This window comes from Ascaphus truei, chromosome 5 (genome assembly GCF_040206685.1).
Source record: "Ascaphus truei isolate aAscTru1 chromosome 5, aAscTru1.hap1, whole genome shotgun sequence".
NCBI lineage: Eukaryota > Metazoa > Chordata > Amphibia > Anura > Ascaphidae > Ascaphus > Ascaphus truei.
The window spans coordinates 101,053,060-101,078,790 of record NC_134487.1 but is presented as its reverse complement, the minus strand read 5'-3'; the positions used below and the strand labels follow the sequence as shown (position 1 = coordinate 101,078,790).

The 25,731-nt window shown below is 43.9% G+C and overlaps 1 protein-coding gene across 18 annotated transcripts in view; it reads right to left on the bottom strand.

The window, feature by feature from the left end:
• Window positions 1-25,731, bottom strand: part of GRIP1 (glutamate receptor interacting protein 1) — an 894,479-nt gene that overhangs the window by 145,733 nt on the left and 723,015 nt on the right. For 13 of the 18 annotated variants that reach the window (XM_075600319.1, XM_075600315.1, XM_075600316.1 and 10 more), the window contains 2 exons: window positions 8,084-8,219; window positions 4,998-5,143 (listed from right to left, as the gene is read on the bottom strand). The exons of 3 other annotated variants lie outside the window; for them this stretch is intronic. In XM_075600319.1, the coding sequence (XP_075456434.1) occupies window positions 4,998-5,143; window positions 8,084-8,219 (282 nt within the window). The remainder of the gene's footprint in view (window positions 1-4,997; window positions 5,144-8,083; window positions 8,220-25,731) is intronic. 2 more of the 18 variants (XM_075600329.1, XM_075600330.1) reach the window with 1 other exon arrangement.

Below are 25,731 nucleotides of genomic sequence, written 5' to 3'. Positions count from 1 at the left end.
AGGCTGCTGGAATTTGTAGTCCCTTCACTAAGTCAATTCCTGATGGCCGCCGCACTGTATCGCACTGCGCATGCGCGAGGCTTCCATGCGCATGCGTGACGGACTACAAGATGGCGGTGCCCTCTATTAGGTACCACCGCGGAGCTCCAGCGACCCGATCGCCCCACCCGCAATCTTCGCCACGGACAGGCCACCACCCGCGCGCAGCCCGGAGATAAGAGGTGGCCTAGCTACATCCTCCCCCTGGTGAAGACTCCAACGTCCCTGGTGGAGACTCCAGGGTCCCCGCTTAAAGCAACTCTCTCTTCCACCTAAAGCTTTAGCTATTATGGTATCCAGTGTCTCCGCAAATAGTGAATCATCATAAAAGGGGAGAGAAAGTAGCCTGTTTTTAGAAAAATTATAAGCAGCCCAGGATCGTAACCAGAGAGATCTTCTGGCCACAACTGCTAGAGCGGAGGACCTGGCCAAAAGCTTCAGGGCAACAAATGAGACATTGCACATGAAATCCACTGCTTCTGTAAAAGGAATGCAACCCTTCTGGATTCTATGCCTGTTTACGCCAGTCTGCAGCTTTCTTATATCTAGGCCATCCATAATTTCCTGGTACGATACATGTATGCTATGGATAGCAAGAGCTTAAAAGCTGTTCCAATTGAGGAATATTGTCTTTTGAGAGCCGTCTGCTTATTTATCCATTGGATTCTGAAAAGGACCTATCCTTCAGTGGTATAGTGCAGCGGTGCGCAAAGTGGGGGGCGCACAAGACTGACTGCGGGGGGTGCGGGGTTTACGAGGCCCCGCGCGCTTCCCGAAGGCACTTACATTAAGTGCCAGAGGAGCTGCAGGGCCTCTGTTAACCAGACTTACCTTGGCTCCAGCGGCTTCTTAGACGCATCGTAATGTCAACGCAGCGCCAAATTACGCCACGTTGCTATGGCAACGTGACATCATGCTGCCGGAACTGAGGTAAGTGGGGGTGGGGGCACGGAGAGAGGGGAACCGCCGTCAGGGGGGAGCAGGGAAAAAAGTTTGTGCCCTCCTGGTATAGTGGATCACTTTGTAATTCTGATCACAGTTGAATTCAACTTGGAAGGACTATCCCAGTTCTTAGAATCCTGATCAGAGAAGGGATACATCCTTAAAAACGCTTTGTGATTGAAAAAGTCTTCTCTGGATGTTGCCACTCATTACCAATGATATCCCTGACCACTTGGTAAGGATTGTGTACAGGAAAAATCCTTACCGTCTTTTGAGGGCCAAAAAACAGGTCCACTAGGTTAAGATCTTGCTTGACGTCTACAATGCCCATGGCCTCTTTCAAAATGTTGATGAGTTTATCTGCAATTTTCAAATTTACATTTTCTGGTATTTCTATGGCTTCTTCCTCTTTTGATTAAGATTAATGACAGATTAAAAGGAGTCTTGAAAAATCAGAATACACAGAGGGAGTCTTTGCTCTCTTGAGTTATGGTACTATCTTGTAATCTGGCAGCCTCAGAGGTCTCCAATCCCAAAGACTTGTGAGATGAGAAAAATGGATTAATTTAAATTGGGTTTTTTTTCCAATGAAATGCCCTAGTGCAGTCAGGATAGACGCTTTTAGCATAGCGAGCAGACAATCTTGTTTCCCATAAGATACGGATACTGTGCTTGGATTTAGATACAGCTTTCTTAGTCTTATAAGCAACTTGTTCAAGTGGCAACGATTTCACCCGGTGCTCAGGAGAAGCACTAGGAGCAGACATAATAGAAATTAAGAAGGCAACGACAAGGAGCACCGATTGTCTAACCCTGGAGCATAAGCAAAAATAATAATGCTGACCTTATATGCTCCTCCTATGAGCATAGAACAGAAAATTCACCCGTCATGGATCGGTTGGTGCCAAAACAGGGAGGTCCGAGAGTGCCATGGTGCCAAAAAACGTCTGATGTGATGGCCGGAGTCCGGTTGAACCGTGACTCTGTTTGGTATAGTGTAGCCTAAGGGCCAGCATATAACCGGCTCCAGAGGCCACAAGGCCTTAAAGCAAGATTCCAGCAATCGAGAAATGCATCATATCTCGATCAGAGGATATTGCAGGTATATGTAATACAGCAGAAGGACCAGACCTTCACCCGAGGATTTACTGGTATACGGGCCATAGTGGAGGGACCATACCACAGAGGAAAATGTAGGCTTCTATCAGAGGCTGTTGCCGAAATACGCACTGTAGCAGTGGGACCAGAACGCCGGGAATTCCCAATATTTCCTTGTTTCTCCATGTCTGAGAAACTTTGATACACAGGCAGGAAAAAAATCTCAGGTTTGGTTTGGCAAAGGTGGTCCTATCAAGTAGGAAGGGGGGGATTAATCTCCATGGTGTGTACTGTCCTAGGAAGGACGATAGAGAAATATACAAATGTGTGTATACAGTGTACAATGCAGAGTTGTCTGCTCCACCTTTCACATGGTGCAATGGGGAATGGGAGATGCTGTACTTGGTCTTCGTGGCAACACATGACAGGAGATATGGGGTTGGTGGAATGTTGGAGCAAGCAGTCAGTTTGAAAGATGCAGAAAAAGTCCATCTTCCATTCTGGGAGAGACAGAGCTAGAGAGAGCGAGAGTCCAGGTGATAGTCAGAGGGACTGACACTCAAAGAGGTGACAGAGAAGGATTGTATGAGACTGCTAGCCAAAGACAGAACGTGAGACAGCAGCAGAAACACAATCTCTACACACAGAGAAAGAGAGATCAAGATACCTGCCAGGCTGTCAAAGCACAACGGGATAACAGACATCAGGGATGCCTGTTTCTGCAACTCGTGTATCCTTGTATTACACACACACACAAATGTGTCACCCTTACCAGGCGTGCAGCGTGACTACACCCCATTAAAATTTGCACTGGGACCAGTATAATGAACAAGTGCAGCGTCCTTGTTTACAGTTAGTTGCGTATTGTACGTATCAAGGATGTCTTCTTTCTACCCCCTTTGTATCTAAAGCCCTCTCCCGCCTTAAACCTTTCTCACTTTCTGCCCCGCACCTCTGGAATGCCCTTCCCCTCAATACCCAACTAGCACCCTCTCTATCCACCTTTAAGACCCACCTTAAGACACATTTGCTTAAAGAAGCATATGAATAGCACTGGATAATCCTAGACACATGATACATAAAGCTTGGCCCTGCAGACGCACTTACTAGAATTCCCTCCTACTGTCTCTGTACGTTCTCCCTACCTACCAATTAGATTGTAAGATGGTCGGAGCAGGAACTCCTCTTCCTTAATGTTACTTTTATGTCTGAAGCACTTATTCCCATGACCTGTTATCTATATTATTTGTTATTTATATGAGTACAACATGTATTACTACTGTGAAGCGCTATGTACATTTATGGCGCTATATAAATAAAGACATACAATACAATGTATGTATGTATGTATGTATGTATGTATGTATGTATGTATGTATGTATGTATGTATATATATATATATATATATATATATATATATATATATATATAGCAAATGGAAATATTACTGTATGCTCATTTGCATGTCTTAGACAGGTCTGCAACACTGCCCTTCACCATTATCACCCAGCACACAGTGCTTCCACTGCAGCAAGGGATTCTGGGAAATGACATGCAAATGAGCACAAAGTGCCACCTTTTGCTTCAAAACCATATAACATGGTCCCCTGTAAGCTTATGCTAGCTGCATTTCACAGCTTTGAGCACAGCCTGGGTTAAGATGCATAGCCAGTAAACCCACCCGCAGACAGCCGTTTTGACCTTAATGGGTCTCATCAGTGTGGGGTTGGTTCTACTGGCTTTGCAAAATGAAGCTTAGGATAGGTTATTTGCACACATTGGCCCTGGATCATCATGTTCTGGCCCCAAGGTGGATAAGAAGGGCAGCTGTGGTACAATACATCATACCAGCCTACCACAAAAAGGACTGCGAAGCATACGGTATGTAGAATTGAAGAGGTATTTATGATCATTTAACTGTGCTACATGTTCACTTTCCAATGACGTAAGAAATTTGTACAACAAATATAAAACAGTTTTACAGTGTTAATAACTATATTGGACTACTTAAAAATGGGTATATCCCATATAATAAGTTGTATTGATATCTGATGAACATCTTTTAGAACTGGTCAGGAAAAATGAGAAAGTAAATATCTAAACTAAAGCTATGGGCAAGTGATTTTTATGTACCCTGTATCCACTTACATCACTTGCACCTATTTTTCCCATTGTGGTTATTGAGTTGTACAGGAATAACTTAGTGTTTCCTTTTCTAAACGAAGAGCCCCGATTCTTTAAAATAAAGTCATATCAACCCTTCCAGCAATTCATACACATCATCACTACAGACATAAAATACACAAATGGCTCCCAGCACTTTGTGTATTTTGGGACCTGTTTGTGTATTTTGATTATACTATTCTGGGATTTAGGGGAACCTCTCTGTTCCCGCTGCATCACTTTTCTGGAACACTTTCTCTTAGACCCGATTATGATAGTGCGGTCTATACATTCATTATACATTTTTATCGATACAGACATGACCTAGAAGAAGGTACCAAGTGAAATGGGTGGCCTGAGAAATACATAAAATCAAAGCATACCAGAGTATTCATTACAGGAAAAAATGATCACCGTTTAAAAAAAAAAAGAAGAAGAAAAAAAAGCAGTATATAGTAGAACAGCTCACAGAAGCTACGTTGTACGGGCATTACTGGAAATAATGCCCACCGGTACAACTATAAATAAGGGATTGTGCCGTGCCCATCACTCATGTGTTGGGAATTATGTTGATTGATATCCTGTAAATTAGAAATAAAAATGGTAACAGAGGTCATTTTTTGGAACTGGTGGTAAAACAGGAGTGGTCCTGCCCTGGAAGGTAACTCCTTCCCCTATGCTTTAGAAAATAACATCCACATTTTATTTTGTTTCTCAAATCGGGCAGTGGCACGAAATATTGTTTACTACTTACACACTGGAGGCAGCTCATACTCGACTTCAAGAACCACCCGCTCTCCAACATTCTTCAGCAGACTGATGATCTCATCATGACGGAACTTTGTGAGGTTGATGCCATTCACAGATTTTATATAGTCTCCCACATTCAGTTGGTCACTTCTGCAATGGACACTGATCTGTCAGATGGGTGTAACTTTACTCAATGTATATAGTCATTAAAATAAATGTGCATCTACAGAGGAATGGAACCTTCTTCAGAAAGAGTTGATACACTGATTTGTTCACTCACTGTAAATATATGTTGGCAAATTAATATCCTATGTAGTGACACAGGGCTTATAAATTCATATTTGCAAAGCGTTCAAAGTCAAAAGAATACATAATGCTATATATATCATATACACATAAAACAAGTCTTTTTCCACTCCTGTTATTAAACAACAACTACACGTATATATGGACTTCAATACGAATAATTCTAAAAAAATATTAATTATACTTGCTACAACAATTTATTGGACAGTATTGATAGACTGATAAATCTAGCATTAGGACTACCACATTTTCTTCAGTATTCAGACAGCTGCAGTACTAGTTGGGGTTTTTTTTATTTTTATTTTTTTAACGAAATGTGTTTTTTGTCTGGGATTTCCTCAGAGTACATTTTCAACACTGTATGATATTTGTCAGGGTCTATTGTTATAAATGAGGTTCTTAAAAATGCAGCAGAAACAAATTAGACAACTGTCATCAAATATTAGGAGTAAAGTTATAAACCGTAGTTCTTAGGAGAATCCTTGAGTGGAAAATGGACTTAATCAGCATGCAAAGTCAGTGTGAAATATGGATCCATGGTAAATATGCAGTTTATCTATTTGTAGTCACTCTGATTGGGAAAACACAGCTGCCTTTGAAGATGCTTCAAAACTTAGATCTTTGAGAACTCAGCAGCGCTGCCTGAAAGAGATATGCTTCTGCTGGGATCAAGTGGCAAGAGGGGATTTCAGGAATTGACGTACTTGAACAGATGAAATGTTGGCAGTGGCATTTGTTAATTTCTATATTCTATGGATGAGGTTCATTCAACCGAAGCTGTGACATCTTTTTTGCATTGCAAGCCCCATTTAACAGTATTACCAATGCCAATTTACATCCATGTTATAATAAGATCCTGGAAAAGTCCTGGATTTTCCAAGACTCCATTTCCAATAGAATACATAGGATTATTTAGACATTTAATACACGGGGGTTAGATTAAAAAAATAGCGACTAGATTAAAATCTCACGATGACATGGAGATTGGTTGGCGATGTGCATTAATGGCCCAGATACACAACGCTCCATTAAGCCGCCCAACGTGATGTTAAACTAACCTGACGTCACATTAATCTTAACCATGTATCTTCAACTGGCAATAATGTTACGCTAAGACGTGTTTTCTCAAGTAAAGAGCTTAGCGGTAAATACTGCAGGGGTGCGCAAACTGGGGGGGGGCACGTCCCCTGGTGGGGGGTGAGATTTTCAGGGGGGGGTGGGGAGAGCACAGTGTTTACAAATGCCCCACTCTCTTCCCCACATTTAAATTAAATGCCGGGGGGAGGTGCAAGGCCTCTGTAACTCTCTTTTACCTGCTCTCAGTCGGCTCTTCGGCAACACGTCGCCATGACAACGCGATGTCGCGACATCGTGACGTCATATGAGAGCCGGTTAGGAGTGGGAGGGCGTTGTTTTTGCACATAATTAGCTTTGTGGATACGCGGTCACGTCATGGGAACAGAACATCTCTTGTTTTTGGTGGTGTCATGTTATGAGCCCTAACTTAACACAGCTTTGTGAATCTGGGCCTAAGAAGGGATGACATCCCCCTGTAAACAAAAGTCCACTGGTACACGGCTTCAAAACAGATGCTAAACGGATTATGTAGCGTATGCATTCATTTGTGTTGTATTGAAGAGCATTGTGCCCGTTTTGGCTTCTTTAATGTCATCTGTAGTAGTAAATGTAAAGGAGAGAAGTAATATGGAGGAATAAAAGCATGATTTAAGGTACATCAATAATAGTACGCATCAATGATTGCCTTACTTTGTATCAACGTTCTCCTCTTTCTTAATGACATTTAAAGCTGCACTCTCACTGTTACTCATTTCCCCCCATTTATCTTTTTTTAACAGTGCGGGATCTTAACCCCATTATTTTATACTCCGGTGACCCACCAGTTCCCGAGATACTTACCGGTGATGTTACAGGGGAAACAAAATGGCTGCCAATTCTCAGCCCAATAGGAAACCTAATTGGATGGCCATTAAACTACCCTCCAAAAAACAGTAAGTACTACCAGTAACTTCAGTATCTCAGGAACCAGGGTGTCCCCGGGGCTGATCATAGCGTAGTTTAGCACTGTAGGACCAACTCATCCTGTAAAAATAAAAATAAGAGGATGGGAGGGCTAGTTACAGTAGCTATGGGGATTGCTGCTTTAAAGGCTCATAACTGAGCAGGTCTTAACCCGGGATGACTATATTGTCTGCAACTTAGTAATAAAGTTGCTTTTTGTGCTAAGGAATGTATTTCAAAATACTCTAGCTACAGGAGAAACCTCTCAGGAGAGGCCACCATTGGATAACTTTTGACGAAGCTGTAAAATTAAGTGCAAACGACAACACCATTATTTGAAAATGTCATCATTCTGAAAATGAATCTTTCCTAATCTTACGCCAAGCGATAAAAGTTATTTAGGTGCACTTTGCTTGAGCATCTTCTGAGCATCATCAAAATGTTTCAATTAACCCTATTGAATACGGAGATAACTATATTCTTTGCAGGATTAGGAACTTTTGTTCAACCAATTGATCTTTCAAGACTACTTACTTCTGATACAGTGTTGTCCTAGCAAAATGTATCACAACTTACAAAGAGCCCTAACAAGTATCAGTGATATTAGGAGTAATTTATACCCATACAGATACGACTTATACCATTGGCTAGAGTTGTACCACATTAAATGATGTTTCGCTACATAGTAGCCAAAGGCCTTGGTCATACCTGTAACAATCTGTCTTAGGGCTTACATTTCTAAGGAACTTAGATGTGATTGATTACCTAGCAGCGATTCCTCCTTGACGTAGGTTAGATACTCTTGGCTTCCCATCCTTGTCAATTCCACCTGACACTGTGAGCCCTAGTGTGGTGCCTTCTTTCTTCATTAATTCAACTATTGTTGAACCCTTGAACTCTTCTGTTAAAAGGAAAATGATTGATATCATTATTGCAGAATCTCAGAAATATTTCTGCACAACTCGATTCACATTTCTGGTAGCAAGAAAAGTTTGTACACAGAGGTCCTTATTCTATATAAGTGCGATAGTGCAAATCCAGCTCTACAGCTTGGAAAGCTTCACTTTATAGAATAAGGCCCGTAGCTTCTTATTACCAGAGTACTAAATCACATAGTTGTATTTCAGGATTATTTTTTAACTGAAGTATACGTCAAGTAAAAAATAAATCCTCTCATGTCAACTTAGCTGGACAAAAACAATGTACTAAGCATTACACTTCCTAAGCTATATAATGCATCTTCAGTTTTTGTCCGACAGTAATAATCAACAGGAGTGGCACATTGTAGGAGTCTATATTGTTTTTGGACTGGGTGAGAGTGCATATGGACCCTCACAGGTATTTAGCACCATGACACTGTAGCAATAGGAAGATCTCCCAGAGGGGGGGGGGGGGGGGCAGAGAAGCAGATCTACAATTGGAGGCGCTGCTGAAATGCAGAACAGGGCAGGCTTTCAGGGCATTGCAGCAGTGCAGCACAGAAGAGACTGGGGATGGGCTCCTGATGCTTCACCAGGGACCTTGGACACCCATTTTGAGTTAAGGAAGGTGGGAAGCTCTCTCTGAGGCTACACCAGGGAGGGGGTTACCCAGACCCTTACCAAAGTAAAAGACTATGTTGGGGCGTACCCTGTGGGAATTGTTCCAGGGAGCGTGGATAACCTTCATAAGAAGAAAAGAGACAGTTGGGGCGTACCCTGTGGGAAATTGTCCACGGAGTGTGTACCCTCCTAGCTGCTTAAAAGAAAAATACTAGGGACAGGGCCTTTTCAGTTGTTGCTGGGACCCTGAGTACCTTAAAGAAAATGTGCTTGTTGGGGCGTATCCTGTGGGAAATTGTCCAGGGAGCGTGTACCCTTAATTTATTGAAAATTCAATGTGAGGAACAGGCCCTTTCAGTGTTGCTGGGGACCCTGGTATCTACGGTGCTGTTTGCTCAAAATGGAGTTCGCTACATGGACTGTGTTCTCAAAATGGCATTCCCGCCAGAAATACGGGACCACATGGGCTTGCAAAGCAAGATGCAAACTTTTCTGCAAAGTTATTGCAAGCTATTCGGCGCCAAGCTGACGCCCGCCCATCGTTGCCGGAGCCAGGTCACAACTTCTTCTTCTATGCCTCTGCCCTATATTTCACCTAGGGGAAGGGGCACCAACTAAGAGCCAATCGGATGCTGTTTCCACACTAGAAGGAGTCAACCACACAATGCCTACTTCAGTTCCACGGAGCTGAGCCAGAGGAAGGAGCTACCTTGCCTTATTGCTGTTTATTGCTGCTTACTATCACTACCTCAGAATAGTCCAGAAATATGTCTGCTTAGGAGCTTACCTGTTAGTCACCATACACGGCCAACACTGCGCTGTGTGTACTCAAACTGCCGCCTAACTGGGGTCGACGCCAGCCCCACTGCGGGGCCTTGTTCATGCGGCCTGCCAGCCCTGTGCCAACCAACGCCATTTCCAGCCAATCAACATGGCCACCACACCAACTGGTGCGGCCCCTGCAGAGTCATATGCAGCCCATGATATCGTGGGTCCTGACCATCGCACCCGGATGCCCATGTGGGCCAGTGCCAAAGGTACCTACTCCAGGTCTACCCTGACACCGCAGGGACAACCGTGAGCCCAGGTGCCCTGCTATCTGCTAACCAAGGCTCCAGTGTACCGTTGCCAGACGACCCCCGCTGTGACGCTGCCGACGGTTCCAGGACCGTAACCTGTACCTGCCGCTGACTTGGGGGGTAAGTTAACTGCCCCGGGGGTGTCGGATGCGCTTCCCCTGGTGGCGCAGGAGCGGGCAAGCTCCTTGCCAATGGCCAACAGGGCAAGATTGCAAGAAGGCCAATACCATCGAGAGGCCTGGGACTGATCCTGAAAACCCATGCATACACTGTAATGACAACTGCAGCGACTGCTACAAATAAAGGATCCTGTTTTATATACCTTTGCCTAAGTTACAGTCTATTTGGTAAAGGTATGAGAGAAGACTGTCATGGTGGGGACTGTCTCCAGTACACCTGGACTCTGCTATGACTGGAGGCGCTGACACCATGGGAAGAACCTGAAGGATCATCAAAAGCCTGTCCTGTTTCCCCTTACCATCGCAGACCCTCAGCATCTCCTGGACCCTCACACGTATTTAGAATCATGACACCTGTAGCAATAGCAAGATCTCCCAGAGGGAAGAGGGGGGGGGGGGGGGGAGGGAGCAGCGCTACATTTCATTTAAATTATCTGAGTTTATAAAATAACCCATAACTCTCTAGCTGTAACAACCAGAGTAATGATACCCACAAATTGGTGTTTGGAGAAGTCTGCGAACACATGGATGTCACTGATGACAGTCCCAGTTTTAACCTTGAGAGGGAAACCAATTATCTGATACTTGCAACACTAATATCTTCTCACATTTTATATCATTATATTCATGTGCTTTTGCCCTTTTCAGATTTATACCTGACATTTTTATGGGTTGTACCAAACATTAATTATCATACATAATGTTAATCTGTAGTGATAGTGATTAGAGTGTTCCCTCTGTCACATTCGGACCTGCTGGACAGCAAGTGCATTGCACAGCAGATGCTAATTCCAATTATAGACTATGGGGACATAGTATATGATACAGGACCCCCAAACCACCTTAGCAAACTAAATGCCCTCTACAACTCAATATGCCGCTTTGTCCTACAATGTAACTACAACACACATCACTGCAAACTAGATTGGCTATCCCTAGAGTCCAGACGCAAGGTACATTTTTCCTGTCTTGCCTTCAAATACTTTCTGGGCAAGCTACCCACCTATCTGAAAAAGCGCCTCACCAGTACCACTTGCAGCACTTATCACCTGAGATCAGACTCCAAAAGACTATTGACTATCCCAAGGTTCAACAAAGAATCCAGTCAGTCCTCCCGTTACCATACATTACACGACTGGAACAATCCACCAGAGACTCTCAAAGCTGCATCCAATCTATGTTCTTTCAAGACTTCAGCAGTCTCACATTTTAATCGTCTAACTGTTAGACACGCCCATAACATTTACTGTCCGTAACTGTCCATGAAATGTCTGTAAATATAACATGTAACAATGTATTATTGTAAGTCTGTGCGCAGGACATGCTTTAAAACGAAAGGTTACGTTCAATGTATTATTACTGTACATGTTAAAACATTTTATAAATAACAAATAAACAAATATTACGTCTTTTGAAGTTTGCCTCAGCAGACAGACTAATACTTGGCTAGCTGTCTGTAAACTGATGTCCTTTTAATGAAAGCATTGCTTTCTATAATGGTTGTATTGCCACCCAAGCCATGGATCCATGATATTCCGTGATAAACCCACAAGAAAAAGAAAAAAACAGTTCTCTTAAAAATATGGTTAACTCCTTGGTTTCTGTACTGCTCACCAACTTTACCCCTTGCATGGCTTTATATCACTTGCAAAAATATTTTGTCCCATATTAAGCAGCGCTATAGCATAAAACATCTTCCATCCCACAAACATTAGGGACAGCAGGGGAGGTGTAAGAAGGGGCAGGTCATCCACATCCCAAAAGTTTTTTGACTCCTTTCCCAGCTCAACCAATCTGGTCCTGTCTGCGCAACCAATTGAGCGGCTCCGCCCCCGCCCCTCCCCCCGCGCAATAAATCAGAATCTCCAGACCTCCTTTCCCTTTCCACTGAACAAAATGGGCCCCGAGCCCCCGCCCCCCTCCTGGCTACCCACTCAAAAACATGTCCAGGTCATTGCTAAAGGCCTGGGCCCCGGAAAATCTCTTGGTGGGCCTTTAAGGTGGAAGGTTTCTTCCGGTGCCGGTAAGGTGATTTATGGCATAGCACCACTTAGTAAATATGGGCCTTTGTAGTATCAGATTTGTACCTTTAACTTTTCAAATTAGGATCGCTACCCAGTAAATCACACTGCCTATTTACCTGCTCTACATCAGGGTCCAGGTTGCTGGGGTGGGAGGAAAATAGAAGCGCAGGATGAGCACAATACTAATACTAAATGTATATTTACAATTTCAGTGCAATCATTTAACAGGAGAAAGGTAGATGTAAAAACAATACATGAACGGATAATTTGACTCACACAAAAGATCGACATGAGCAAATTCTGTTATTTTGTTATGGTGATACAGAAGTTGATAACTGCTGCCCTAAAGTTAGGGGTGCATCAATATTCAGGGCTGATTTCCCACGGTTCTCTAGAACCGGTTAAGAATATACCGGTTCTGAGAACACGGACGTGGTTGTCAATCACCGCACGGCATCGGAAACTTGCGCCCCATAATTCACAGCAGATGCGACTTTCCAATATCCGGCTGTGATGGGCAACACTGCAGGACATGGGACGCACAAAGTCTTGGCATGTGAGAGGCAGCCATTATTTTAGCAATTGCCTCCGGCATGTGTGCAGAGGCGCCGCTGGGTTGCAAGGAAATACGGGATGGTAAAAACGAACACGCACATAACATTTCTAACAAAATAAAGGAACAAATAATGCATCTACAACATTTGGGCTCATAGGCCTTTGTCAGATGCTAGCCAAGATCAGTGACCTCAACCTTCTTCTATAGGGGTACCAGTAACCTCGATTATTCACGATGATAAAAGGATTACTGGAAGGATTTTGGAAGACAGTAGACATGAAGCCAGGCAGCTGTCTTCGACTAAAATAAATATGACCAATGTTATTACTGCAAGCAAGAAAGACGGTCACATTTTATATGACCTGCAGACAGGGCCGCCAACAGAAATCATGGGGCCCGGGACAAATGAAAGGAGCAGGGCCCCCCCCCCAAACCCATAGCGCACCCCCCCCCCGAACCCATAGCGCAATTACCACGAAAAAATATCTTTTAACGCGCAACTTTTACTTAACTGTTTTCTTATTGTGATACAGAAAAAAACATTACAATGCAACCTGTTTATTTTTATATTTTCAACAAAAGACATGTGACTGCCTGCCTGGATGGGTGAGTGGGTGCGTGAGTGGGTGGGTGCGTGAGTGGGTGGTTGCGTGAGTGGGTGCGTGAGTGGGTGGTTGCGTGAGTGGGTGGGTGAGTGGGTGGGTGAGTGGGTGGGTGAGTGGGTGAGTGGGTGGATGACTGGGTGGATGACTGGGTGGATGACTGGGTGGATGAATGACAGTGACTGGGTGGGTGAATGGATGACAGTGGGTGAGTGAATGACGGTTTGTGTGTGGGTGAATGAATGACGGTGGGTGAATGACAGTTGAATGACTGTGGGTGGGTGAATGACGGTGGGTGGGTGGGTGAATGACGGTTGAATGACAGTTGAATGACGATGGGTGGTTGAATGATGGTGGGTGGGTGGTTGAATGACGGTTGGGTGAATGTATGTGGGTGGGTGAAGGTATGTGGGTGGGTGGGTAAATGTATGTGGGTGGGTGGGTGAATGTATGTGGGTGGTTGGTTGCTTGGTTGAATGTATGTAGGTGGGTGGGTGAATGTATGTGGGTGGGTGGGTGGGTGAATGTATGTTTGGGTAGGTGAATGTATGTGGGTGGGTGAATGTATGTTTGGGTAGGTGAATGTATGTGGGTGGGTGAATGTATGTGGGTGGGTGGGTGGATGGGTGAATGTGGGTCTGGGTGGGTGGTTGAGTGAATGACGGTTGAATGTTGGTGGGTGGGTGGGTGAATGACGGTTGAATGTTGGTGGGTGGGTGAATGACGGTTGAATGTTGGTGGGTGGGTGAATGACGGTTGAATGGGAGGTGGGCTCGGGGGGGTAGGCAGGGAGGTGGGCTCGGGGGGCGCGCGGGAGGTGGACTCGGGGGGCGCGCGGGAAGCTGGCCGCGGGGGGGGGGGGGGGAAGCAGGCCGCATGAGGTGCAGGTACTTCCCCCTCCGTCCCACGTTGGGAGTGGGGGGGGGGGGGAGTGGGCCCTGCGCATGCGCGTTGGGAGCGGGCCCTGCGCATGCACGTTGGGAGCGGGGGGTGAGCGGGTCCGGCTTGCCCTGTGCATGCGCATGCGCGCCAGGACCGCTTGGGAATCACCGCCATTTTTTTTTACTTTTTTAAAAAAAAATTGTTTAAATATCTGGCACCCGGCCGCGCAGGGCGGCCCGGCCCCGGGCCCCCCTGACCCACGGGGCCCGGGACGCCAGTGCCCTTTGTCCCCCGCTGTTGGCGGCCCTGCCTGCAGGAAAGTTTAATGAATGGAAATGGGAGAATAAAAGATTACAGTAGGCAGGTACTGACTATTGTATCATGATCCACTGTGAACGTGCAGCAATGTATCAGAGGTTAGAGAATCTGGAGTAGGAGAGATTTATTTGCAAGAGAAAAAGCTCTTTTATACAAGCAAAGCCAGCTGAATGTGCACTTAATGCCAATGTTGCATATTACCACTAGTTATGTATTCATACCGAATCCCAGTTTAAAATGATGTACAATTGTATTTAGTTTCAGAAAACAATCTCTAAATTCAGCTAGATTTGAACCTGAAAGTAGTTATAAATGATGCTCAAGTTTTATAAATACAGGCATATTGTGTTGCCAGATACATTTCTGTGAAGAAATAACCTTAACCCCCTGACTGGGAACTACAGTAGCTGCCGGGGAAATATTAGGTCTTGGCAGGCGTGCATTCTTGCAGATGTTCTGCGTGACTCTATGATGTATACAGTTGGCAATAAGAAATGCTGCATTACCTTTGTGCTCTGCACCAAACAGCAAACACTGCTGAAGGCAAATGATTTGACATCTCTCTGGAGCTTTTCATTGCATAAATCACACATTAGCAAACATGTATTTGATGCATGACACCCATGCACACAATATCTAGCATCAAATCTGGTCACTTATTTTACAGTGCACCGGTATTCGTTGTTATTCTAAAAATGAAGCATACTGTGGAACAGGGGTGCGCAAACTGCGGGGTGCGAGATTTTCTGGGGGGGGGGGGGAGGGGTGCGCTTATAGAAGCCCCGCACTCTAACCCCAAAGCATTTCAAATAAATGCCGGGGGACCGCGAAAGGCCTTTGTAAGTTCTCTTACCATGTCTCCGACAGCAACGCTGCGGCAAATTACGCCACGTGACAGACGTCACATTACCACACGGCGTCATTTGGCGCTAAAGACAAGGTAGGGGGGGGCATGAGCAGGCAGGGGGCGCAGGGGGAAAAGTTTGTGCACTCCTGCTGTTGAAGGTACTCTCCAAAGAGAGGAACACTGATGTGCACTTGCAGTACGTTTGCGGCCGCGCACGTTTTGTACCCATAGTACAAAACATGACACGCGTGGCTAGGGGGCGTGGCCATGATGTCACAGCGTTAGGCCGCACTGTGATTGGCTCAGTGTCACGTTGCGCGCCAACAGCGTGAAACGACAAATTTCATGTCTTTCCTCAGATCTGCCGCGCCAACGCTCACGGACGTGCGTGCGTACGTCTCAACTATATAAAAGTCAGGCTCAGACATGCAATTATCATTCACACGCGCGCGTACTATATTACAGGCCTTAGCTGTCTCAGGGCTCGATTAATCACTGGTTTATCTGTACTACAAACAGAACATAAGGAAAGAACCATACTGGGGATTAAAATGGACTATGAAGATTAAATACATTTGGAGAATAATTATATATATATATATATATATATATATATATATATATATATATATATATATATATATATATATATATATATATATATATATATATATATATATATTGGAGAATATACACACATTCACAATTACAATGACTAATCAAGATCTACCTGTGACTCACAATCTGTTGCGTGTACAGGAGGCATAATACCAAATTGGAATAATCTATTTAGCCTCTGGAATGCTTTCCCCATTTTCTTCTGCATAAAAATAGAAAAATGTTGCTGACCAACCAGAGCCCTCGTACAGAGGAATCTTAATGCAGTGTCTTGAGTGAAGCACATGCAGTGTTTAGTTTCAACATTCTAATTACTGCTCTTAGGGAGAAAAGCTGATGTCTGTGTAACATAGACATTATATTCAGTGTGGCTGCATTGTGCATTTGTACAGCGTAATAGACCATTCAGTGGAGTACATTTAACTGGAAAGAGAACAAATCTAAACCCAACTTACAGAGTTACAATGAATTAATTCACAGGGGTTGGCTGTCAAATTTTAGCCCGGGGGCATGCTCAACCAACCGGCCCAAACATCAGGCGGACCAAACACCATGCATAGATGCACACATACGCCAGATACATGCTCCGTACACATACAAAAGCGCGATAAAAATAAAATAAATAAAAAAATAATTATATATATATATATATACAGTATACATGTAGAGGTATCAGTACCGTGTTAGCCGAGCTTCAATAATCAAAAAATAAATAGATGATACCGTTCTGTGGCTAACGAAATGCTTTTATTTGTGCGAGCTTTCGAGATACACTGATCTCTTCTTCCGGCGATGTTACAATGAATGAAGCAAGGGTATACTTAAAAACAGTGTCTCTTGGAATGTTATCTGTGCTGGTCCTTCCCCCGGTGTGGATGTGTTTTATGGCTAGAGGTATCAAAAGGTTCCTGAAAGCAAGTGAAGAAAGAGTGTGTATGTGTATCAGTGTGAATAAAAATGAATGGAGAGCCCACAGTATATACAGTGCTTTACAAAAGGTGTGTGTGGAGTGGGAGTGGATATAAATGGTGTTTGTGGGTGTGGAAATGAGAGTATTTTGTAGCATAACTAAAAGTGTGTGTGGATACCTTGTGGTCCCTAATAGGGGGGGGGGGGGGAAGGACCAGCACAGATAACATTCCAAGAGACACTGTTTTTAAGTATACCTTTTGCTTAATTCATTGTAACATCGCCGGAAGAAGAGATCAGTGTATCTCGAAAGCTCGCAGAAATAAAAGCATTTCGTTAGCCACAGAACGGTATCATCTATTTATTTTTTGATTATATATATCTATATATATATAAAATCACACACACACACAGTTAAGTTATGGTGGGTAAAAAAAGTGACAAAAACCCTCCACAGCTAAGCATATAGCAAATGGAAATATTACTGTACTGTATGCTCATTTGCATGTCTTAGACAGGTCTTTTCTTTTGCTATATGCTTTGCTGTGGAAGGTTTTTGTCACTTTTTCCCCCCACCATAACTTAACTAAGTGTAGCAGGGTCCCCCATGGCCCCCCTTACTTGTGTCCTGTTATGGGGGCGAGCGCGTTCCTGGGGGCTCCCGGCGACATCAGTGGCAAGGTGCCGCCATCTTTGATGTCCTCGCGTGTGCGCGGAGGCTTGCGCAGATGAGACGTGGCGGCCATTTTAGTGCGGGAGAACTGGCACAAGAGGCGCTCCGTAGTGCAGGGACCCCTAGATGTTGCGCAGGCAAGTGGCGCAGCGGCCATTACTCTAGCGCAGGCGCAGATAGAGAGAGGTAGGCGGCCATTAGAGAGGCGCCCATGCGGTCCTCATAAGGAAAAGCCCCAGAGGGGACTACAACTCCCAGCAGACTTAGAGGCAGGTGAGTCAGATGATTGCAGGCAGCCAATAATGTTTGCAGTTTTCCCTGCAGAGTAGATACATTGTATGGGCAATGTGCTATGAGTCAGTTAGGCTGAGGAGACAGTGGGGGGAAGGAAGGGAGGCAGAGAGCTGCGAGCTTCTGCCCTAGGCCAGAAGTACCCCCGGGCTAGAGTCGAGGCCCTGACTCCCCACTAGTGAGGGTGGGTGTTCACAGGGACAGGCCCTTAGGTAAGGACCCTGTGCCCCATCAGCTGTAGTTCCTTAGTGCAGGGACAGAGAGAAGCCCTGCTGCTGTTCCTTAAGTGCAGGGACAGAAGAGGCCCTGCTGCAGTTAATTTAGTGCAGGGACCCAGTGATAGTGTTGCTGCATGTTCCTGTATGCTGTGTTGCTGATCCAGAGACTGTCCTTACGGTGGGACGTCCGGCTGGACCCCATCCCACGCGGAGGTACAGATCAGCGCTGGAACAACCGGCGCCGTTAGACCCTTTGCGAAGACACCCAGGTGCAGGAACACCTGGGCAGGTATTTACAACCTTCCACACGTGCACCAACTTTACCTTGCTCCTCACATGTGACAGGCCTGTTCACACACTTGGGTGGTCTTGGACTCTTTGTACACGGGGTTGGGAAGGGGGTGTATGGGTATAGCCCAGTTAGGCGCTAAGAAGGTTATAGCCCAGTTAGGGGCAAGGTTATAGCTGCCAGCTAGTGGCAGAGGGTGGCATATATTGTTGTGTATGCTGATATTGTTGCACTGTTATATATGATACTATTGTGTTGTGTTGCTCGTCCAGTAAACCTTTTAGCCATAACCCTGGTGTATGTGGTTTCTGGGTGGGTTCCTATGTTCGGGCCATTCTACATTCCTATAGAACAGATAGAAAAAAGGCAGTGCACTGCTTGAAGAAACAGGAGGCGGCTCACGGAAGCAAAAATAGCATTTATTTCATTAAAAAAATCAGACAAAAAACCCCCATAGCCACAGCAGGTATCCACCTACGCGTTTCGGGCTCAAAGCCCTTTCTCAAGGTGTTAAATGTTCAAATGACTCGTTTATCTGATGCACTGGCGTTCTACATATCTATACATTCCTATAGAATCCTACATAGGTGGAGGCGCTGACCGACGAGAACGTTCCAGAGAAGCACCCCAGGTTCCCATCAGCTGAGGCTCAGGCCTCCTGCGAACCTGCAGGTATACGCAACACACCTGGTAACATATAGGTTCTCCCTCACATTCACTCTATCTGCGATTGGGGTAGGGGGAATACCTGTTACATAAGTATGGAAAAACCTATCACTTGCTTCATTTTTGCACAGCCAGTATATCCAACCCCAAACTGAGGAGACCCATTAAGGTCGAAACAGTCTGTATAATATATAAATATATACATACACACACAAATATATACACACACACTCTATACATCATACATCAGGGAGCAGTATAATAGCATACAACAGTGATTTTCAACAGGGGTTCCGCGAGCACCACACAGGGGTTCCGGGGCCGCCCGGGGGGGAGAGCTGGGACAACTCTCCCAGCTGTCCCGGGCACGGCGGCACCTGGGTTGCCACCTCTCCGGGTTTGACTCTGGGTTTCAGGTACTTTCCTCCGGCTACGGGTTTAGCCCGTCAATTTCCGGGTGGCGGCGTGCTGCGTTGGCCACATCTCCGGCATTCCTCTGCAATTCCCCCTCCAACTGCACTGAACATGGCTGCGCGGGCGTCATATGACGCTTCGTTGCCATGGCAACGGAACGCTACGTGATGTCATGATGCGACGCGGCATGACGTCACGTAGCGTTCCGTTGCCATGGCAACGTGGCGGCTTTTGATGCCGCACAGCCATGTTCACTGAAGCTGGAGGTGGGAGTTGCAGCAGGATGTTGGGAGACGCCGCCGCAGCACGCCGCCAAGTAAGGAAATCTTCCAGGGCTGAACAGCATTATATTCACTACTGTGAAGCGCTATGTATATTTATGGCGCTATATAAATAAAGACACACAATACAATTCAGCTCAAGGGACACCTTAGTTCCTAGTGTAGATACCGGAGTGTTCCTGCCCTTTCAGTAGTACTCTATGGACGCCACATTTTGCAGGTCCCTTGGTGCTGGCATCCATTGTGGCTTTCTATTGAATGGCCATTTAAATACAAGTAACTTCACCAGTAAATATCTCGGGAACCAGGGAGTGTCAGAGCTGGAAATAAGGTGCTTCAGCTCCACGGGACCCCCTGGTTCTAATGCTGTTAAAAATATACATTTAGTCAGGATTGCCACTTTAAATATCCGAAAAATTATTTTCGCTTTGAGATCATGAACAAAGTTTGAACTTTTGCCATTTTTTTGACGAGTACCTGCGTATTAGGTGAAACACTTTTTATTTGGACTAACAATAGATATTGTAAGACGAGCTTTCAAGAGTTCTCCTCTCTTCTTCAGGTCGGCAATACTGATTTACAGGAGATTCCATGAGCTTAACACAGATGTAAAAAAAAAAGCAAAACAACGTAGCCATCTAAGGCAGACAGGGTACTAAATGGATGAAAGGGACAGTGAGACACAGGACCCTACATCCATCAGCAGTGTGCAGGGGGGTGGGGATGCAGGCAGGGTTGCCACCTTCTATGAAGTATAACTTGGAGACCTTTTGCAATAAATGTTTTTACATTTATTAATCTTATTTATATATTTATTTCTCTTACCTTCGGCAGCGGCGTCTCCATCTCCCCCTGCAAGGTCCGCTCAGCATTGTTCCGCAACGTCAAACGGTGCACATTGCCATGACAACGTGACGCCACGGTGCCACGCGGCATAAAGTCAACGGGACACCTTATCCCGTTGTCGTGGCAACGGGCGTCATGTGCTGCCATGGCGTTACATAGCATCTCGGCATGGCAACACAGCGGCATTTGATGTTGATGGGATTTGCAGGGGGAGATGCCACCGCCCGGAGGTTTTCCAGGTAAACCCGTAGCCTGGAGATACGTGGCAGAAACCAGTAGTCTCCGGGGCAAACCCGGAGTGGTGGCAACCCTGGATATGCAGGGAGAGGGGGTGGGAGAGAAGAGGGGCCCATTGTAAAATTCACAGAGAGCCAGGGAGAAACATTACAAAAAATTATGGTAGTGGGTTAAAAATCCCATATCAGCATTACGTCCTCTTGTTTTAGTGTCCAAATGTATTACCGTATCATTTTAAGTTCAAATGTTTTCCGTTCTTGAATGCTATTAAACATTCCATTGAGGATTTTGATGTTTAAATCATTTATGGCATGATCTGCCTGTGAGAAGTGATGTCCCACTGGAGTGCAGTATCCTCCTTCTTCATGGTGTGTTATTGTGTTTAAATTAAAACCCTACAATTAAAATCCACCTGATACAACAGTGAGCCTCACGGTTAGAAATAGTTGCATAGTTACATAGTAGATGAGGTTGAAAAAAGACGCAGGTCCATCAAGTTCAACCTATTCTAAATTTAGACAACAGATACTTGATCCTATATCTATACTAACTTATTGATCCAGAGGAAGCCAAACAAAAAAACCCCATTAAGGGGAAAACTCCAAGAATTGGCAATCGGATTACTCCCTGGATCAACATCCTTCCCATGTATACTTATTTGGTATATCCCTGTATACCTTTCCCATCTAAAAAGATGTCCAACCTTTTTTTGAACAAATCTATTGTATCTGCCATCACAGTCTCCATGGGTAATGAATTCCACATTTTAACTGCCCTTATCTGTAAAGAACCCTTTCCTTTGTTGCTGGTGAAATTTCCTTTCCTCCAACCTTAAGGGATGGCCCGAGTCCTTTGTACTGCCTGTGGGATGAATAGTTCTTTTGAAAGCTCCTTGTATTGTCCCCGAATATATTTGTATATAGTTATCATATCCCCTCTTAGACGCCTCTTTTCTAATGTAAATAAATCTAATTTAGCTAGCCTCTCCTCATAAGTTAGATTGTCCATCCCCTTTATTAATTTGGTGGCTCTTCTCTGCACTCTCTCTAGTTCCATAATGTCTTTTCTTAGGCTTGGTGCCCAAAATTGTACTCCATATTCAATGTGTGGTCTTACTAGTGCTTTGTAAAGGGGCATAATTATGTTTACTTCCCTTCCATCCATTGCCCGTTTGATGCAAGATAAGATCTTGTTTGCCTTTGACATTGGGCACTATTGCTAAGCCTGCAGTCTATAAGCACTCCTAAATCCTTCTCCATCAAGGATTCCCCCAATATATCTCCATTTAATTTGTAAGTCGCCTTTTTATTCTTGCATCCCAAATGCATAACCTTACATTTATCTGTATTAAACCTCATCTGCCATTTACCTGCCCACGTTTCCAGTCTCTCCAAGTCCTTCTGAAGAGAAATTACATCCTGCTCTGATTCTATTACCTTACACAATTTAGTATCATCAGCAAAGATGGAGACTTTGCTCTCGATCCCAACCTCAAGGTCATTAATAAACAAGTTAAAAAGAAGGGGTCCCAGTACTGATCCCTGAAGTACTCCACTCACGACTTTAGCCCAACCTGAAAAAGTTCCATTTCTGACAACCCTCTGTTGTCTGTCCTTTAACCAGTTTTCAATTCAGGTGCATATATTATTACTGAGTCCAATTTTCTTTATTTTGTACACTAACCTCTTGTGTGAAACCGTATCAAAAGCCTTTGCAAAATCTAAGTAGACCACATCAACTGCATTACCCTGGTCTAAATTCCTAGTTACCCCCTCAAAGAAACAAATAAGGTTAGTTTGGCAAGATCTATCCTTCATAAATCCATGCTCACTATTACTAATAATTTTGTTTTCCATTAGGTATTCCTGAATATTATCCCGTATTAAACCTTCAAGTAGTTTCCCTACTATTGGAGTCAGGCTTACAGGTCTGTAATTTCCCGGTTGTGATCTAGCTCCCCTTTTAAATATAGGCACCACATCTGCTTTACGCCAATCTTGTGGTACTGAGCCTGTGGAAATGGAGTCCTTGAATATTAAATATAATGGTTTGGCTATTACTGAGCTTAACTACTTGAGAACTCTTGGATGTATGCCATCGGGGCTAGGTGCCTTATTTACTTTAATTTTTTCAAGTCGCTTATGAACTTCTTCCTCAGTTAACCAATTGTTCATTAATATGGAGGTTGTGGCTTCCTCCTGCGGCACTACTATTGAACTTGATTCTTCCCTGGTAAACACAGAGGCAAAGAATTTGTTTAATACCTCAGCTTTTTCCTTATCTCCAATAATCTGCCTACCCATCTCACACTGAAAGGGTCCTATATTTTCTTTTCTCATTTTTTTGTTATTAAGGTACTTAAAGAACTTTTTAGGGTTGACCTTACTTTCTATTGCAATCCTTTTTTCATTATCCATTTTTGCTAATTTTATTGCCCTTTTGCAATTTTTGTTACATTCCTTATAATTCTGATACGATGTCTCCGTCCCTTCTGACTTAAAGAATCTAAACGCCTTCCTCTTCTTGTCGATTTCCTCCCCTACCTGTTTATTTAGCCACATTGGTTTTGATTTATTTCTTTTATACTTATTACCCAAGGGTATACACTGATAAGTGTGCTCTTCTAACAATGTTTTAAAGACTGCCCATTTATCTTCTACATTTTTCCCTGCAAAAACATCATCCCATTGTATTACTACTAGATTAGACCTCAGTTTATTAAAATCTGCCTTTCTAAAGTCTATGGTCTTTGTTGGACCCAAGAAATCTATTTTTTGATAATTTATTTCAAATGAGACCATGTTATGATCACTGTTACCCAAATGTTCCAGGACTTGAATATTCGTTATTACTTCTACATTGTTTGATATGACCAAATCCAGTATAGCCCCTCTCCTGGTTGGTTCCTCAATAATTTGGGTCATATAATTGTCTTTAAGCACCCCCAAAAACCTGTTTCCTTTTGTTGTAATGGTAATCTCAGTGCCCCAATCTATGTCTGGATAATTAAAGCTAAGAACAATGCCATATCTACCAACATTGATGAATATTTAGTTTGCCTGATGAAATATACAAATTGTCATAAAAAAATGTGCATCTTTGTAAGAACAAAAAAATAGGGTATATCTCAAATGTAAGGTTCTTTGGGCTTTACACCCGATTCAGATGTATTTTGCTTTGGAGATCTTAGCAGCAATTCAGTGTTTTGTGTCAATTCAGGAAGTATTGGCTGTTTCTGCTAAATATGTCCACCTGTAGGAGGAAAAAATTGCCAATCAGGAGTTTCCTCTTTCCTAGTTCGCACTAACTAATCAATCAATCTCCTTTCTGGCTCCCGAGAGATAAATGAATGCATAATGCAATTCAAGGAGAAGGAGACAGAAGATGGATGCTTTCATTTGCATGAGCTAACTTATTTTTTTAACCTAGCTGACTGAATTAAGCACAGTACCGAGAGGAGGTGAATCCATGAGCATTAAGTATACACTGGTACTGTAGATACCGCCCGTCATTGGGGAGGGAAGAAGGGCTGTGTATGGAGTGAGTGAGATTTTGTGTTGGTCAATGCAGGTACAACTCCAATTATCAACACATTAGATTTGCAATAGTGAAGACTGCCAGCCACAGAACACCTGTGGCATTTTTTATTTGATCATTGATCGTACGTTTTCATACCACACATATTTGAAGTTTAATTGTGAAAAACACAAACACGTGTCTATACGAATTCTGGAAGGTCCTCAGAAGAAACGCAGTACGGCTTCCTAAGTTGCACTGTTCAGTGCTGCTATCAGGAACAAGAGTTCGCAAAGAATGAATACAGTATATTATTATTTGTTGAAAGGAGGAAATTACTGATTCATTTCATAAATGAAGTAAGTAATAAAAATGCAAAGGTGAAAGCAAACACCATTACTACAAAGGAAAAAAAATGTCGCCCCACAGCTGCAGGGGCCAGCTAATGCTGGTCATAAAGTTTGTAGCAAAGGCAGAAATGATCATAAACCATCCTTAAAACGTACACCTTCCGATGTCTCATGGGAAACACCATGACTAGATATAATCTACCTCCCGACTGATGGCATGGTAGATAAAATGAACTGCATAGGACCGAAGGGCTCAAACTCCATCATCAAGAGCCACCAGCAGGCCAGGTTTAAGGATTCTCTAATTTACACATACTTACTCAATTCATCTATTCTTAATTATCACTAAGACAACTTGCTCAGTATGTATTGTCCAGGCATGTTACCCTAACGGCACTCAATGCACTTCACAATCACGGTAGAGCACATGGGATTATTATAGGCACAGGCCCTTCCCCGATGAGGTTACAATCTATGCTTGGTGCTTTAGGCACAGGGAGATAAAGTAACTTGCCCAAGGTCACAAGGAGCTGCCACGGACTTGGAAGCAGGGGACACTGGTTCAAATCCCTGTGTCATTGTTTTAAAGTTGGAGCCTTTGGTCGCTGCTCCACTCCTTCTACCCTTCAGGGTAAATAAATGCACAAGTGAAATATTGAGACAAGAGTGTATATAACCAGATCAAGTATGTACAGTCTATTTTAAAAGGAAGATTTGAAAAACTAGGCATATGAGGTAAGCCAAATGATTCTTGTCTGCAGTCAACTTTTATATTGCCTTTTTCCACATACTCTACAGTACTTGGCACACTTAAATCACCGCCCAATCTTTTCTTTTATGCTTACCTTAGCCAGGGCGGCCTCTGGAGACCCCCTCGTTCCCGAGATCATTGTCGGTTTTTTTGCGCCAGTTATGACTCACACAAAAAACCTACAAATATGGCCATGGAGTCACAAATGGAAAGTCACAATGTCGTCTCCCAATCACATTGCAATTCCTGACCCAATGGCCGTCATTTTTTTTTTCTTGAATACGTTCATGGCGGTGATATGAGAGGATAGCTCAGAGAAGGTATAA